General features: G+C 40.8%; 1 protein-coding gene and 1 long non-coding RNA gene across 2 annotated transcripts in view; one reads left to right on the forward strand and one right to left on the reverse strand.

Annotated features, from left to right (window-relative positions):
* The window catches only part of Iqgap2 (IQ motif containing GTPase activating protein 2), a 297019-nt gene extending 289294 nt beyond the window's left edge, over positions 1 to 7725 (reverse strand). Inside the window, exon 1 of the mRNA XM_046426823.2 lies at positions 7411 to 7725. Coding sequence (XP_046282779.1) covers positions 7411 to 7456 — 46 coding nt within the window. The 5' untranslated portion in view covers positions 7457 to 7725. The remainder of the gene's footprint in view (positions 1 to 7410) is intronic.
* A 6667-nt stretch (positions 7726 to 14392) lies between these two features.
* LOC124080794 (uncharacterized) lies at positions 14393 to 16925 on the forward strand. Its single transcript, XR_006847848.2, has 3 exons — positions 14393 to 14747; positions 15383 to 15546; positions 16804 to 16925. It is a non-coding gene; the product is annotated as an uncharacterized LOC124080794 (long non-coding RNA).
* The last annotated feature ends 328 nt before the right edge of the window (positions 16926 to 17253 follow it).

Genomic DNA, 17253 nt, shown 5'->3' on the forward strand with positions numbered 1-17253 from the left:
TTGGCAATCCCGGGCAAAAAAACAATCATAGGAAAACTCTCCTATCTTTTATCGTTTCCCTGCAATGTGGGGCTGACCTGGATGCACTCAGGCCTGTTAAATATCTTCTTGGCTGCTAGGCACTATGGCACATTCCTGTAATCCTAGAAATCCAGGAGGCTGATGCAGGAGGATCTCAAGTTTAAGGCCAGCCTGGGCAACTTAGTGAGACCATATCTCAAAATAAAAATATACAGGGCTGTGGATGTAGCTCAGTAGTAAGTAGAACATCCCTGAATTCAATCCTGATACTGTAAATAAGTAAATAATAAAATATGGTCTCCGCTAACATATTCTACAGTTTTTTAAATTGTGAATGAATAAGCAAGTGAAGAACATTGTCAATTGTCCTCAAGGAAAAAAAAAGTCATCCTCCAACCCTTACTTCCTACCCCAAAGTTCCATGTCCCAGCGATCAGAAGCCCACAATTACCACAAGAAGTTTCCCCAGTTCACTCAGGCTTCTTAGTGGTTTTTGACAACACCATCTCCACCTGGAAATCCTTGGACAGTTAAATCACCTAATCTTCAGTCTGGAGACTTTAGATTTTCCTTCCAAAGTGCATGTTTCCCAAAAGAGAAAAAAAAGCAACCTTAAAGCTATACCAAAATAGATTCTATAAAACAAACACACACAACTCGTATAGAAATCAATGCCTGGGTTTATATGTGGTGCATATTTGTGCTCAAATCAAACACACAAAGGAATACTGTAAATAAAGCACTCTGTAATGTGGCCATGTGTTTTCACTTACTTGACAAAAACCTGCAAGCATGGCGAAGTAACTATATACCAGAAATGTCTTTTTACCCTTCCAATGTTCTAGTGCATCAGCATCACCTAAAAGACTTGTTAAAACTCATTGTGAGTGGGCCCTCACCCCAGAGCTTCTGATTCTGCAGATCTGGGTGCTGACAAACATCTGCCTCTCTAGTAAGTTCTCAGGCAATGCTCTGCTATTGCTGCTCCAGCAACTACTCTTTGAAAACCACTGCACTGATGCAAAAACAGCTGTCTGCTCCTTTTAGCTCTTTGACAAGAACAGCCATATGTAATACATGATTATAAAATTACACTTGATCTTGGCCAAAAAACAAGAAGCAATTCCTGATTATAAAATTACAGGGGAGTCCAGTTAGATTTCAGTCAAATCTTTCAACCTCTTGCCAAAATGAATCTACTGAAAAGTTCCTCAGGTAACTGCTAATGATCCGGAAACATGGTCATAACCATACTTCAACAACCTGGGGAGTTGGTCATTGGAGGACACTAAAATCTACAGTGAAATCAGAGAGGTGAAAACTGCCACAAGTAATGGAATGAGGAAAGAGAAAAAGAGGGGAGAGAAGCCTTGCCACCTAATAATTTAGTTGTCAAGATCCTTGCCCTGCTCTATTATACCAGCTTTTCTTACCCATTCTCAGGGAATGTACCTATCCTTAGCAAAACCATCTGGCAAAGCTGCCATTCTAACCCAGAAGCATGGCAAAGAGACCCCTAAGTGGCTAGAAGAAAAAGCACCAAATGTATAACATCACCAAACTTCCCCCACCTAGCTTTCCCCCATTCCATTGGGTCACTCATCCATGAATGTCTAATGAAAAGTTTATTAAAATCAAACATCTCAAACTAGGTACAGTGCCACATGCCTATAATACCAGCTATTTGGGAGACTGAGGCAAGAGGATTGCAAGGTCAAGGCCTATCTGAGAAACTTAGTAAGACCCTTTCTCAAAATTTAAAATGGGGATAGGATGTAGCTCAGTGGTACAGCACTTGTCCAGTATGTGTAAGGCTCTTACACATACAAGAATAAGATACTTCAGTGAAGGGTCAGCTGAAGCAACTCTCAGGACAGCTCAAGTTAACCTTTATCCTATAAATAATGGATTCCAAGATAATCCCCTTCCAGATACATCCCCCTTTCTCAATATCTACGCATACATACTAAATATAAACTCCAGAAAACTCCTCAAGCAGCAAACATACTAGAATGCCTTTTGGTTAACTCTGACCTTTTTCTCAAGGTCATGTGCAAATCCAGAAGCTTCATAAAATCTTCCCATTTTCCTGATCCAAACCCACTGCTCTCACATTAACACTTCCACAGAGCTTCAAAGTACACTAGTGGAAGTACTATTTTTATTTTTAAATCTCCAGAGCCTCTTGTAAGCTGCAACTAGCTTAGCCACGACCTTTTTGTACATATTAGATGATCAATTGAAATAACTACAATTTGTGCAACAGGAACCACATCAGTCACCTCTTTATATCTATTTTCCACATACCTCTCAAGATACAGGAAGAAACCCAAATCAGGCAGTCAGTGTAAGTCAGAATTCAGGCCTATATCTTTTGAACAACACAGTTTTTGTCATTTCCTCAACACCAAGTTGCCTCTGAAATGGGAAAAATAGAGCAAGAAAAAAGTATCAGCTCAGGGGCTGGGCTTATGGCTCAGCAGTAGAGTGCTTGCCTCGCATGTGCAAGGCCCTGAGTTCGATCCTCAGCACCACATAAAAATAAATAATAAAAAATAAAGTTAAAAAAAATTAAGAAGACGAAGAAGTCGTAGTATCAGCTCACTGATCAGTCACCCACTACAAGTTTCTGCCCAATTTCTCATCAGACCCAAACTTAAAGGCATGGCTGAGGTGTGTAATAAAGTGTGTTTTTTACAAATTATCCTATTTGTAATCATTGGTGCATGCCACTATATTATTATGGAAAAGCCTTCTTTCACTTCAGTGCCTCACAGTGAGAAGGGGGATATTTTATGAATTCATAAAATCCTTTGATGAAGCCTGAATGCACTCTATAAAAAGCCCATGTATTCTTCTAGATTTTTTCTTAGGGAAAAAAATTAAGCAGCAAAATTCACTTTAAAGAACACAGTGCATTTTTTTTTATAGTGCACCTATTTTTGAAAGAGCACATGGCCTCAATGGCTACAGGTTTCTATGTTTCAAAAATCGTGATAAACAGCCAAAAGAGATATAAATGGATGAACCCTCATCATTCAGGTGAGGCAACCTGGCAATAGTCCATGATGAAAGGCTTCAAAATCTGACCATACTGCTTCCAAGTTCCCTTGTTACCAGCTAGGTGTGGGGCTTTGACACAGTACCATGGATTTCAACTTCCTTGTAGAGTACTGAAGCTACTGGTCCTTTGGAAGGTAATAATAAGCAGATGTTCGAGCATGAAAAGCACTCAGGCCTTGGTAAGATCACAAACTTTAATTCCATGCCCCATGTTGAACTACCTGCCTGTAGGATTTACCTGACCCCATCAGATCAGAAGTTGAGTGGCCTCTGCTTTTCTTTTGGTTACCATGAAAACTAAGCAAGCATTAGGTATGTTTATATATGAGCCTTTTAACTAAAAGGAGCTGTTAAAAAAAATTTTGTGGAGGGTTGGAAGAGCAGCTCAATGGTAGGGAATTGGCCAAGCATGTACAGGACCCCAGGTTTGATTCCCCAGCACTACAAGAAAAAAAGAGAGAGAGAGAGCGGGGTTGGGGGGGTGAGAGTGGGGGTGGGAGCGGGGTTGGGAGTGGAGGTGAGAGTGAGGGTGGGAGCGGGGGTGGAGGTGGGGGTGGGGATGGAGGGTTGTGGAGCAGCAACGTAAGGAGCAACAGTAAATGAGTCTATCAATGGTTCCCTAGGAAAAAAAGGGTTAGCTGATACCCTAAACAGCACTAAATTTTAAATAAACTTGCTATTACAAGTTTAAACTCTTCCAAACAAGTCATTTTGGCTAACTGAATGTGTAATTAAATTTAAAAGCATACTAAAATAACACTTTAGCTGTTGACCTTAAAGATCCTTTTTGAAAAGCTCAACCAAAACACTAGCACAGGAGTGGCTTGCTTTTTGTATACTGAAGACAGCACCTCATGGCGACATGGTATTTATCCTTTTGCTGTTCAACTGATTGGTAGAATGTTAGAGTGGAGCTATGCTAAGTACAGATACACTCAATCCTTTTACACAACTGGGTTTAACTAGTTTCTTACTCAAATTTCATCTCAGATTGGTAATTGTAAAGAAATAAGATTTAGTTGCAATGACCACCTCAATAGTCAATTAGCCAATGATTTAGAAATCCTGCCATTCAGACAAAGTTGACAGCATCAGCCAGAACCTTCCCCCACTCTCACCCCCAACACACATAGCCTGGACTTCTGTTGCACTTTTCAAAAGAAACAAGCAAGGGAACATTGATCACTTTTATTATTATAATGTAGCTTAAGAGAAGAAGGACCTCTGTTTTGCAGGGTAAAAACCCTGGGTTCTTTCCCTAAACATAATCATTAGTGACCCACAGTGACACTTCAATGTTGATATGGATTATCAGGAATGAGTGAAATCTGTCTAGCACAAAGACCCTTTCTGCTTTCAGTGGTCTTTTTAACTCTCAAGTAATTAGAGAAAACTTTTGACAGATCATGGCAACAAGGTGTTTCCAGAACTATTTTGGCAAATACATCAGAATTCATTACAACAGCACAAGTCATTTGCAAATCATACCTAAGCATAAGTGTTATTTATATTTGAGTATAGAAGGATATTTTGCACATACCATATCAATGTATTGCATTGCAGTACTGAGATGATATTTCAGTTTTGTTCTGAGGTGTATTACTATCACAACTTCCAGGTTGCAGTAAGTTCTGGCCAACAATAGCAGGAATTGAGTGGAAAGCAGTAGTCTATATAATTTTGATTCAATGTCCCCACCCTCATGTACAAATCAGGATGCCTTCAACAATCTTGTATCTGTCAGAAGTCTAAGAAGTCTTGCAGCTTCCATGGAAAACTCACTGGAAAATTCCTCAAGTACAAATTACTAAGTGGTGTTTTAAAGATACCAACATGGGGGCTGGAGGGGATGGGACAGTAACATTATGCCCTAAGCCAGGTTCTTACTTTGTGTAAAAATTACTGCATGTAATGACAATTCAAGGTGGTAGAAAAGATGACAGAACAAACGCCCATCCCTGAAAGAATTATAACAGTTTAATTCAAATTACCTGAAAGTTTTTTCTGGAAGCCCAATCTCAAACACTTATATTCAGAATGTGCAGCATTGAAATTGAAATTACAACAATCTTTTGGTGATTTATTTGTAAGTGTTGGAGATAAACCTTGCTTGTATAGTTGGAGGTTTAACTGAACCTGAACTTAAGTTACCAAGCCAAGGAACAAGAGAAAGCACAACACAGTGACCCAACAAAGCAAGGACAATCCATGTTATCCTTCCCTCACAGGAAGAACTCCAAGCACTGTTTTCAGGAGGCCCAGAAAGCCTAACTAACACATGCAACCACCCCATTTTTTGAGAATAGTCAATGGTAGGTAGTGTCTATTTAATACTGAAGTATATCTTGCTAGGTATCTTTTTTTTTTTTTAAGTACACTGGAACATATTATGTTCATGAAACTGTTTTCAGAATTATAAAAATACTCACTTTAGACATAACAGGCTATTGCAGTAAGGCCTTCATATTTTAGGGTGATAATAAAGCCCGGTAACATAAGTACATATTTTCCATTTTTTACTATGTTAAGGAGCCAATGAATGACAGAGGTTAGTGGCTCCAACAAAGGCTCACTACCCCATTACACCAGACCAGGGAAGAAGGGTAAACAAAGATTTCCAAAGAAGATGGCCCCATGAAGTGGGCTTCAGGCTTGCCAGATCTGAGCCTCCTTACAGTTGCTTCTGGAGTGCACTAAAGCCACAGGTGGATTGAAGAAAAATCAGTCACCCTCTCAGATACATGCACAGAGATTGATGGAAATGCTACATTCATGCACCACATTCATGGCAATTTTGCACTATGCATTAGTAATGAGAGATACAACAGGATCATGTGATATTTACAAACCATTTTAATGTATATTTACCTAGTTGCCAGACTATAATCATTTTACAATTTGACATAGCAAAGCTACCATATGTTCAGAGAGCTTGTCACATTAGACCTCCACCAACTTGAGGTTGACACTGAAACCACTAGATGAGCACAGCATTCCTCCTAGAGCCCTAAAAGCCCCTGTCTGTGTGGTTTACCAAATTGTAAAATAAGGCTGCAAAAAGCTTTGAATGCATTTTCTTACAGAGGCTGTTGCTAGTTCCTCCTCACTGATACCAAAGGGTCACATGGGAAAACTAAGCTCCTCTTGACACTCCATTCCAAGATGGAGAGAAAAGGTCTTATAACAGTTGATGACCCTCCCCTCCCTTTTATCTGTTTTTCTTGTAGAGGGACACAATACCTTTATTTATTTACGGTGGTGCTGAGGTTCAGACCCAGTGCCTCACGTGTGATAGGCAAGCATTCTACCACTGAGCTACAGCCCACCCACCACCACCATCCTTTTACTAAGCAAGTTTGTAGTGCTACTAACAATCCAGAACCACATACAAGAGTCCTGCTGCACACATCACCACCTTAACCCAAACTTGGTTTGGTGCCTTTGCCACCAAGGCCAGCCCAGGCAAAAGATTAACCTGTGGTCATCGGCCAAGGAGTCACTGACAGGGCCAACCCTGGAGAAAGAGAGCCAACTTTATGTTTGTTTTAAAGGAAACACTTCCTGGCACATGTTTAGGACTCTGAACTCTGCACATGAAGCCACGTGGTTGGTCCTAATCTGGCTCCATCCACTCACGATCAGCCAAAGCAACCTCTTTCCTAGGGCAGCCCCAAGCGGGGTAAAAGACACTATCTATTTCAAGTCACGCGCACTTTGAGTTCTCTCTCCACAGCAATCCTCCTGCGCGCACAGAGTCAAAGGGGATGTGGAAAGCAGAGAGGCAGGGGGCGGCTGGTGTCCCTTTCGGCTTCGGCAGGAAAGGACTCACACCTGTGGAGCCCAAACTGTGTACGGTGGCTCAGGAGAAGTCTGAGAGAGCGAGATAAGAGCCTGCGCTTCCAGGAAAGCTGCTAGGAGAATGCGCTGGCACAATACTTGCGGCGCCCACCTGTAGCCACAGCAAACTTTCCGCCCCTTCTGGATTAGAAGAATCCGGTCCCTTACGCCACCCTCTGGCCCAAACCGTCACGGCCGCGAGCTCCTCACCTGAAAACCCCAAAACCCCAACCTGATCTGTCCCATAGGGCTGCCTGCGTCCGCGGCCATTCGGGTTTGCAGTATGGAGGGTCCGGGTTGCCAGCTGGGGATTGGGAATTTGCAGAGAAGTGCGGGAAGACGCTGTTCTCTACCCTTTCCAACTTCAGCTCCCAACTTTACCAACCACACAGCCGCTGCCCCGCGGCATGTACCCGGCCCCCGCGGCCTCTCCAATTCGGTCCTTGGGGAGGGGGCTACCCAAGATCCACGGAAGCCCCGAGCACTTACAGCCATAGCGAGGTCTCTGCAGAGACGGCAGCTCTTCATGGGGCATCTTGCGCGCCTCCGGGGGCCCTCCCGGGGCGCGCCCCCCACGGCTCCCCTCGCTGGCCAGGCTCGCGGGCTTCGCGCCCCTCCGGCGCGCTGGGATCCCGCCTCTCTGCCCTCGCCCGCCGGCTCTGAGATGGGCGACCTGCTCCCTCGGTGCTTCCACCCCAGAGTCCGCTGCAGCCGCCGCGGGCTGACACTGGAGCAAAAGTGAACTCTCCTCCCTCGTTCCCTCACCGGCCGCCGCCTCCCCCAGCAGGTTTCCTTTCTCCTCCAGCCCGGCCCCGTTATTCACCGCGATGGGAGCGCGCGCCGCGGCGCAGCGACCCCTACCGCAAGCCGGGCGCAACGCCCAGACAGCTTGGACCCGCCCCTGCCCGGCCTTCGGGTGGGAGGAAGGGGTTGAGCAGCCCGCTGGGCAAGGACCCCCTGCTGCTGGGGCCCAGCGCACAGCTGGCGGCATGGAGGTAGAGCCGCCCCGCCTGGTTTTTCAGTGCTAGAACTCTTAGAGGGTGGAAGTGAATCAACCCAGAGAAGAGCTAGAAAAACCGCAGAAGACACCGGCAGCCGCAGTCGCCCGGGGTGAGGGACAAACAGCCAAACTGCGCGGTTTCTTCACTGGGGAGATTGCGCGGATCTCTCTCTCTCTCTCTCTCTCTCTCTCTCTCTCTCTCTCTCTCTCTCTCTCTCTCTCTCTCTCTCTCTCTCTCCGTCCTCATTGAAGGTTGCTTCTGATTTTTTTTTTTAATATAACATATAGGGTTCCCCTTTCATGACAAGAAGCTGTAAATGTGTTTGCGCGCGCGAATGCTGGAAGGACAAGATAAACATTACCCAAGCAACCACTCAAAACATAACTGCCAGTCACCCATCACTTCTGCCCGCCCCCGTCCCCGCCCCGTGTGCACAACTGTAGGTCAGGCCCAGCTGGGGTCCCACAACCACAAAAACCTTTTCCGGCTCAGTTTTAAAGGAAATTAAACAGCATATTTCTGTTTTAAAATCCAGGGGTTTCATGCAGTCACCAGGAGTTGTATTTCTCTTTGTGCCCTAGACTGATGTGACCTAAAGGAATGTGAGACACTTTCCCTGTGCCTTACCATTTTGTGGGATTGTAAGTGACCAGTTGACTGAAAAAACAAACTGAGGCAGGTCTAAACGAGATTTTTATTTAGGTGAAACACAATAAATGCTTTTGCATTTGTATGTAGAACACACAACACAATCTTACTCATAAATGAACTCCATAGCAGTGAAAATTTTTGGATTATGTATGACAAACCCACAGCAAACCTCAGACAGCATCTAAACTACAAATTTCAGAAAACAATAACAAAAAGAACAATACATTTATTTACAGTAGGAGTTATAACCTAAATACAAGCTTTAAAAGAAAATGTTTTTATGCCTCATGTGACGATATAGTAGTAGTTCCCCTTTAGCTACATAATGACTGTTTTGCGATGACTTTCATGCTGTTGAGTGGACCATTAGTACTTGACTTGTGCCATTAAATATCGTCTTTTTTTTTTTAAGAAGAGAGAGAGAGAGAGAGAGAGGAGAGAGAGAGAGAGAGAGAGAATTCTTCAATATTTATTCTTCAGTTCTCGGCGGACACAACATCTTTGTTTGTATGTGGTGCTGAGGATCGAACCTGCACGGCAGGCATGCCAGGCGAGCACGCCACCGCTCGAACCACATACCCAGCCCTAAATATCATCTTTTTTAAAAAAAAATCTTTTTTGTAGTTGTAGATGGACAGAATGTTTTTGTTTATTTTTATGTGGTGTAGAGGATTGAACCCAGTGCCTCAAAGCATGCTAGTAGGCAAGCACTCTGCCACTGAGCTACAGTCCCAACCCTACATATCATCTCAATACAGCAAACAAACTTGCAAATCAGCAAAGGAAAGAAAGAAAAAGGCAGCACAGTGATAATAACCATTTTTAATTATGCAAAAACACAGCCACCAGCTGTTTTCGATTTCATATGAGCAATGCAGTGCTCCTCAAACTTGTTAAAACTCACATTCTGAACCCACCCTCAGTTTCCAATTCAATAGGTTCAGTCTGAGGCTCATGGAATTTGCATTTCTATCAAGATATCTTGTGAGGCTGTAGGACAGATTTGTAGCCTGTGCTCACAGTACTTCTTCACTCAATACCGCCCCCCCCCCTCTTTTTCTGGAGACTTTAGATTCTCACCTGGTTGAAATGGGATGGGGGGGCATCTTTCCTCAAAAAGTAGATGTCTCTAATTATAAGAGCAATTCAGAGATGAAATGGTTACATTCTGAAGCACAGCACCATGTCAGTCAATGTTCATCCAAAGGCAAACATGTAGAAGCTGAGTGTTCTGTGTTACATTGTTACAGAAGATGCTGAATTGGATGATATCTAAAGTCCATTCCATCTCTATTAGTCCATGCATCGAATACTAACAATTAAGCCCTTACACATAGCAAATTTTAGTATGAGTGTATGATTTAAGTCCCAAATAAGTGGTCAGTCTGAGTATTTAGAGGTGGGAAATAAAATCACTGAAAACTACAATGGCCAAGGAAGATTGCAGGATTTTAAAGCGTGAATTCAGGTAGACCTTGAAAGGTGAAGAAGAATTGGACACAGAATGTCCTTTCCTGGGAGACAGGGGAGAGCAAGAGACTATAGGGTCAGACAGGAGACTCAACTGGATATGAGCAGGGGAGCTATTATCAGATAATGGAGAACTTGGAATGTCAATCTAAGAGGACTAGATATTACCAAAGGAGCATCTGTGAGCTCTTCAAAGTTTTCAACATGGGAACTACAGGACAATAGGGAGTTTAGGGAAGGTAAATCTTACAGCAGGTTATAGGATGACTTGGAGCAGGGCATGTTGGAGATGCTGACACCTGGTGGAAAGGACTGTAGTAGAAGTTGAAAAAAACAAAGAACCTCAATGAAGTTGACATCACTAACACTAACCAATTGTTTTCACAAAACAATTGGTTACCAACAGCTCCTAAATATATCACACATACTAATAAGCAGACCAAATACAGAAATATCTGTTCCTGGTAGAAAGTAAGGGCTAAAGCAAAAAGAAGTGAGCAGGAGGATGGAAGTTAATGATTTATTGGATCAGTTCTTTGGAGGCTCTGGGAAGTTTTCAAGATTTCTCATGACTAATGTCACTATGAGAACTAAACCCAAAGAGGAAATTGGAAAGCAAATGCTCCTTCTATTTCACAAGTGACGAAGTTGTCATTTGGGTCTGCAATTCCCTGGGTAATGATACTATCTCACAGATCACTGTACCTCAGCATCGGAGAAAAGAAACTTGTCTGCAAAATGCTGGGCTATTTTCTCTTGGGGTTTGACATTGAAGAGTGATTCAAATAAATATGAGGCATTGTGCCAGCTTACATTGCCATCTGACTGTTTGCAAGAATATTAAAAACAAAAATGAAGGCCAGCTAGTTAAAAAAAAAAAAAAAACCTTAAAAGATCCACTGACCACTAAAGAATGTTTTTAAAAAAATAATGTCTAGAGAGTTTTTCTTTAATGTAAAGTAAAAGCTGAGACTGCAAAAGTACTAAACATGTTTAAACCATTTTAAAAGCAATTTTGTATTTAAAAATTGTTTTTAAGATCATCTCTTCTTTTGACAAATTAAAATGAGAATGGAGGTATTTGAAAAAATGCAAGTTTTTATAACAATAAGAAATTATTTATATCAAGAGCATTAAAAGGGGGAAAATATGAGTAGAAATCTTAGCACACAATATTTCATTTACTTTTAAGATGGTTTTATTGTCCAGTATTGTCACGTTGCTGATCATTTTAACATCTGTACCCATAGTAGTGACCAATATCTTTCAAAGCATGAAGAAATCACAAAAAAGAAATAATTCAAGGCTTTTTTGTAGTACTAAGAACCCTGGGGTTGTTAACATTCTCTTGTTCCCTGTCCCAGAAGGAAACTAAGAAGCAACAGAAACTGCACTTTGTTGCAAAGGAGGATTCCATATATAAATAGGAAATTGTTACAGTCCAACATCAGTTCAACTCTTTTTAAAAAAAGAGTCAGCTAGGCCTGGTGGCACACGCCTTTAATCTCAGCCACCGAGGAGGATGAGACAGGAGGATTGTAAGTTCAAAGCCAGCCTCAGCGAAGTGAAGTACTAAGCAGCTTAGTGAGATCCTGTCTCAAAATAAAAAGAAAAAAGAAAAAGCCTGGGGATGTATCTCAGTAGTAAAGTGCCCCTGGATTAAATCCCCAGCACCTAAAAAAAAAAAAAAAAAAAAAGTCAGAAATGAACAAAACAGTGTTTCAGTTATCAAAAACAAAAGTAGGAGTTGAAGTCTCGGAAGAGAAAAACTATAGAATTGGGTTCTTCTTAAAATCAGTTTATAGACAAGGAAACTGAAGCACAGAGTTGTTGCATGATTTCCTCAGGTATGGGAGAAGAAATTATATTTCAGCCCCATGGCCAGAGTTTCTGAACTATTGCTTTTTGCTTTTTTTTTTTCTTTTTCTTTTTTTTTATTGGTTGTTCAAAACATTACAAAGCTCTTGACATATCATATTTCATACATTAGATTCAAGTTGGTTATGAACTCCCAATTTTACCCCAAATACAGATTGCAGAATCACATCGGTTACACATCCACATTTTTACATAATGCCCTATTAGTAACTGTTGTATTCTGCTACCTTTCCTATCCTCTACCATCCCCCCTCCCTCCCCTCCCATCTTCTCTCTCTACCCCATCCACTGTAATTCATATCTCTCCTTGTTTATTTTCCCATTCCCCTCACAACCTCTTATATGTAATTTTGTATAACAATGAGGGTCTCCCTCCATTACCATGCAATTTCCCTTTTCTCTCCCTTTCCATCCCACCTCATTTATCTGTTTAATGTTAATCTTTTCTTCCTGCTCTTCCTCCCTGCTCTGTTCTTAGTTGCTCTCATTATATCAAAGAAGACATTTGGTATTTGTTTTTTAGGGATTGGCTAGCTTCACTAAGCATAATCTGCTCTAGTGCCATCCATTTCCCTGCAAATTCTATGATTTTGTCATTTTTTAGTGCTGCGTAATACTCCATGGTGTATAAATGCCACATTTTTTTTATCCATTCATCTATTGAAGGGCATCTGGGTTGGTTCCACAGTCTAGCGATTGTGAATTGTGCTGCTATGAACATCGATGTAGCAGTATCCCTGTAGTACGCTCTTTTAAGGTCTTCAGGGAAAAGTCCAAGAAGGGCAATAGCTGGGTCAAATGGTGGTTCCATTCCCAGCTTTCCCAGGAATCTCCATACTGTTTTCCAGATTGGCCGCACCAGTTTGCAGTCCCACCAGCAATGTACAAGAGTACCCTTTTCCCCACATCCTCTCCAGCACTTGTTGTTGTTTGACTTCATAATGGCTGCCAATCTTACTGGAGTGAGATGGTATCTTAGGGTGGTTTTGATTTGCATTTCAAACTGGAAATCCATATGCAACAAAATGAAACTGAATCCCCTCCTCTCGCCATGCACAAAAGTTAACTCAAAGTGGATCAAGGAGCTAGATATCAAATCAGAGACTCTGCGTCTGATAGAAGAAAAAGTTGGCTCCGATCTACATATTGTAGGGTCGGGCTCCAAATTCCTTAATAGGACACCCATAGCACAAAAGTTGATAACAAAAATCAACAAATGGGACTTACTTAAACTGAAAAGTTTTCTCTCAGCAAGAGAAACAATAAAAGAGGTAAATAGGGAGCCTACATCATGGGAACAAATTTTTACTCCTCACACTTCAGATAGAGCCCTAATATCCAGAGTATACAAAGAACTCAAAAAATTAAACAATAAGAAAACAAATAACCCAATCAACAAATGGGCCAAAGACCTGAACAGACACTTCTCAGAGGAGGACATACAATCAATCAACAAGTACACGAAAAAATGCTTTTTGCTTTTCTTTGCACATATTTTTGTTTATATATACATACAGTTGTTTTTTTTTTTAATGAAATCCTTTTCCACTTCACTAAAGCCTATAATTTTGGACAATTTTCAAATATTTTGTAAATGCTAAATCAGTAAAGCAATCCAGGAATCTTGCCTTTTTATTCTTTGCTTTGACGTTCCAAGCAAATTGAAGTTTGGAAAGATTGTCTGAACTTTAATTTTAGCAAATTAAATAAAACCACACACTGTTCCATGATTATCCCCCATCCCATTCCATAGTTTAAGAAAGTTAGAGTTCAAATAATTCTGAGAAGATAATCCCCAGGGTAGCCTGTAAATGATCAGGAAGAGAAAGCAGCATTGATTGCCAGGTGACATCAATGCCCTCTCCGGCTGAGCTACACCCCAGCCCCAGCTCCCTCCATTCTTTTTTTTTTTTTTTTTTTTTTTGAGTACCAGTGCGTCTTTATTCATTGTATTTCCCCCTTCATTCTTTATCCCCTTTACCCTGTGCTAATTTTCTCAACTGCATTTATAATCCAACATATACTGAATTACTTGTTGATCATTGGTCCCCTCCCTTTAGAATAGTAGCTGCTTCTTGACAGCTGGAACTTGGTATAATTCTTTAGTGCTGTGTTTCCAAAATTAATCAATGCCCAACATGCAGTAGCTACTTATTTTTTTGAAAAAAAAAAAAAACAATGGATTTATTACATACTTATATGCACCAGTCCCTATACTAGGAATAGTTGTTTCTTTGAATCCTCAGGCTCTTTGGGAGTAAACAGCATAGCTGGGTTTACTGGAATGCACACTCCCCTTGCCCCCCACACCAAGAAACCCATCTCCTGTTCCATTGATGGATACATTGAACTACAAATTTCAATAAGTTCACCTACTAAATACACATTCCTTTCCCTAGATGAACATTAAAGGACCTACTAAAAATGCCAAGTTACTGTCATCTAGTTGCCATCAAAAAGAAGTAGGGACTTGGAGCAGAGTTTGAGTCCAGGCACTCATTTTTCATTACACTTTTGGTAATCCTTTGCAGTTCCCTATAAATCTTGTAAGTACTGATAGAATAAAATCTGAAAAGTGCTTAGTAAAGGGCTCTCCTACATACCTGCAAGTTTTTCTGAATCAACTATCACCTTCCATCAACAGGCAAAGCCAGAATCACCCAGTTCTGCCATATTCTCTGTCTTCCAATGGATCTTTCCTCTGAATTCCATACCGTGTTAGAAACATTTTCAGTCACTTGTGTTCAAAACATCAATCATTCCTTCAGGAATGATGTTCATTCCTCCAGGATCATTCCTTAGCATCCAGTCATTCACTGAGACTTGGTGAGTCTTCATAACTACTGCTCTTTTTTGAGGTATCTCCTCTTCTTGGTTCCCATCACTACCACTTCTACTCTGGTTGAAGCTTTCACCACCTCATACCTGGACTACTCCAATAGCTATTCCTATGTTGTTTTTCTCTTCTTATTATTTGTTTCCCTTACTTCTTCCTCTGAATTTCTGTATGAAAGTTTTTCATTTGTTCTCTTCCTTTGAGCCTTTAGCAAATTTTACCTCGGTTACTATTGGTGCTTCTGTGTCCTCTTGATTAAAAATAAATGTTGGTGTCTGGAGAAGACAGACTTTGCTTTTACTTCCCACAATAGCACACAAACGAAGCAACCTCAAAGGGACCAAGATATCAGTGTGGGAAGGTATACCTATCAAAAACCTGCTGTTCTTCCATGAGTAGAATTTTGAAGTTTAAGAGAGAGAACCCTCCTGCTAATCTGCCCCAGGGCCCAGTAGGGGAGGGGAGGCACACCCAGGAGAAGCTGCTTTAGTGTCCTGTCATTTTAAATCTTTCAAGTTTACTCACGTTTCACAAAACCCTCAGTTATTTTTTCCCACCTAAAGTGCTATGTGTTGGCTAGTAGTTTTATTTAAATTAATTGAAAACTTTTTTTTTTCATTTTCAGAGTGAATTCCACAGTCTCTTGAAAACAACTGAATACTTTTGGAGAGAGAAAATTAAGCAAAGTAGGAGCTGGGGTTTTGGCTTAGCAATGAGCACTCACCTAGCATATGCAAGGCACTGGGTTCTATCCTGAGCACCACATGAAAATAAGTAAATAAAATAAAGGTATTGTGTCCAACTACAACTGAAATATATATATATATATATATATATATATATATATATATATATATATAGGCTGAGGTAGGAGGACTACAAATTCAAGGCCATCTTGGCAATTTAGTGAGACCCTGTCTCAAAATAAAAAGGGACTGGAGATAGAGTTCAATGATAGAGTATGATGAGGTTCCATCCACAGTAACACAGACACACACACACAAACACACAAACACACACACACACACACACATGCAGGCATGCACACACATGATAAATAAATAAAATGAAAAAATGTGGTGAATTAGGTTCTTCTGAGCATCTGAAGTTTATGTCTTCTCAGGAAAATCTGTTAATTAATATATAAACTTGAGGCCTAAAACAATGTTTCATTGAAACATACAAGGATCTTCTGAAAAAAGAAAAGAAACAGCTGGACATGCTGAAGAAAGGATTTGTGCACTCTGTGGAAATGCCTTTTCAAAAAGCAACAAAATATATGATCAAAATTTTGAAAATTAGGACCCAATTCATATGCAATTCCTTTTCAGAATCACTGGAAGATGATGTTGTTGGCATTCTAAATCTCCCAAGATCCCAGAAGATCCAAGCTCCCTTTTATTTTATTTCTAATTTTACACTAAATTATTTGTAGGCCAATTTACAAATAATGCTTTAAAATCTTAAATGACTTTCTTGCTCTTTCTTCTATTTTTAGCATTGCTTTAACCTTTTCTAGATCATCTACTTAAATTAGTGCTTATCTGTGATAATACAGTTTTCAACAGAATCAAGCTAACCCTGCATATTCAATCTGTTTCAGGAGCTTGGACAGTTTTATAGTACTTGGCCTCAAAACCTAGGTTTTAGAATTCCACTTGTGTTTTGCTTCCCTTGCTTAAGTTCTTTGACCTTAAAACAAAACAAAACAAAATCTCCAGGATCTAGTGTCCAAGGGCCACAAAAAGGGGAGAGGTCACATTCCCCCTTTCCTCCTCCTTGCAATCTTATACTAGGAAGATATTGATTTTTCTCTGATACCTCTATCAGGCTTCAGTGATAACTCTAATGGAAGAGTCTATTTTAGGCCACAAACACACACACACACACATATAGAGATAGATAGAGAGAGACAGAGAAAGAAAGAAAGAAAGAAAGAAAGAAAGAAAGAAAGAAAGAAAGAAAGAAAGAATAAGAAAAAGGAAAGACTCAAGCTTGAGCTGGCATATGTCTCCTACTTATAGGTAATTTTCCTTTCTTCCGCAGAGAGTTCTTGGATCTCCATGACTTGGAGCCCTTAATAACTCATCTGTTGTTCTGGTTTAGCAGTTCTCCAGTTTTATGCACTGCTGTACAGCACTCAGGATATGGTAGACACCCAATAAATATTTGTCATATCAATGAATGATTAACTCCAGTCTCAAATCTCTCCGAAATTAGTTTCTTGGTGCATCCCGTATCACTTGTCTCAAACTGGGGTTCTGACATTGAGTTTTTGCCTTTCCCAAGGTCTTTGATACCAGTAAACCCTGCTGGGAATGAGAGGTTTGATAATATCCATATTTGGCTGAGGAGGAAACAATATCTGGTTGCAACAGATAGCTATATCTTGGTAGAGGACCTATTTGTAAACTAATGAGTAATTAAACTGTGGTAGGTATTGCCCACACCCCAGACTCCTCCCCAAAAGAGCAGTAGTATAGCAGAATTGTGTAA

This window comes from Marmota monax, unplaced genomic scaffold (genome assembly GCF_021218885.2).
Source record: "Marmota monax isolate L192 unplaced genomic scaffold, Marmota_monax_Labrador192_F-V1.1 WCK01_AAM20220418_F8-fsc00018, whole genome shotgun sequence".
Classification (NCBI taxonomy): Eukaryota; Metazoa; Chordata; class Mammalia; order Rodentia; family Sciuridae; genus Marmota; species Marmota monax.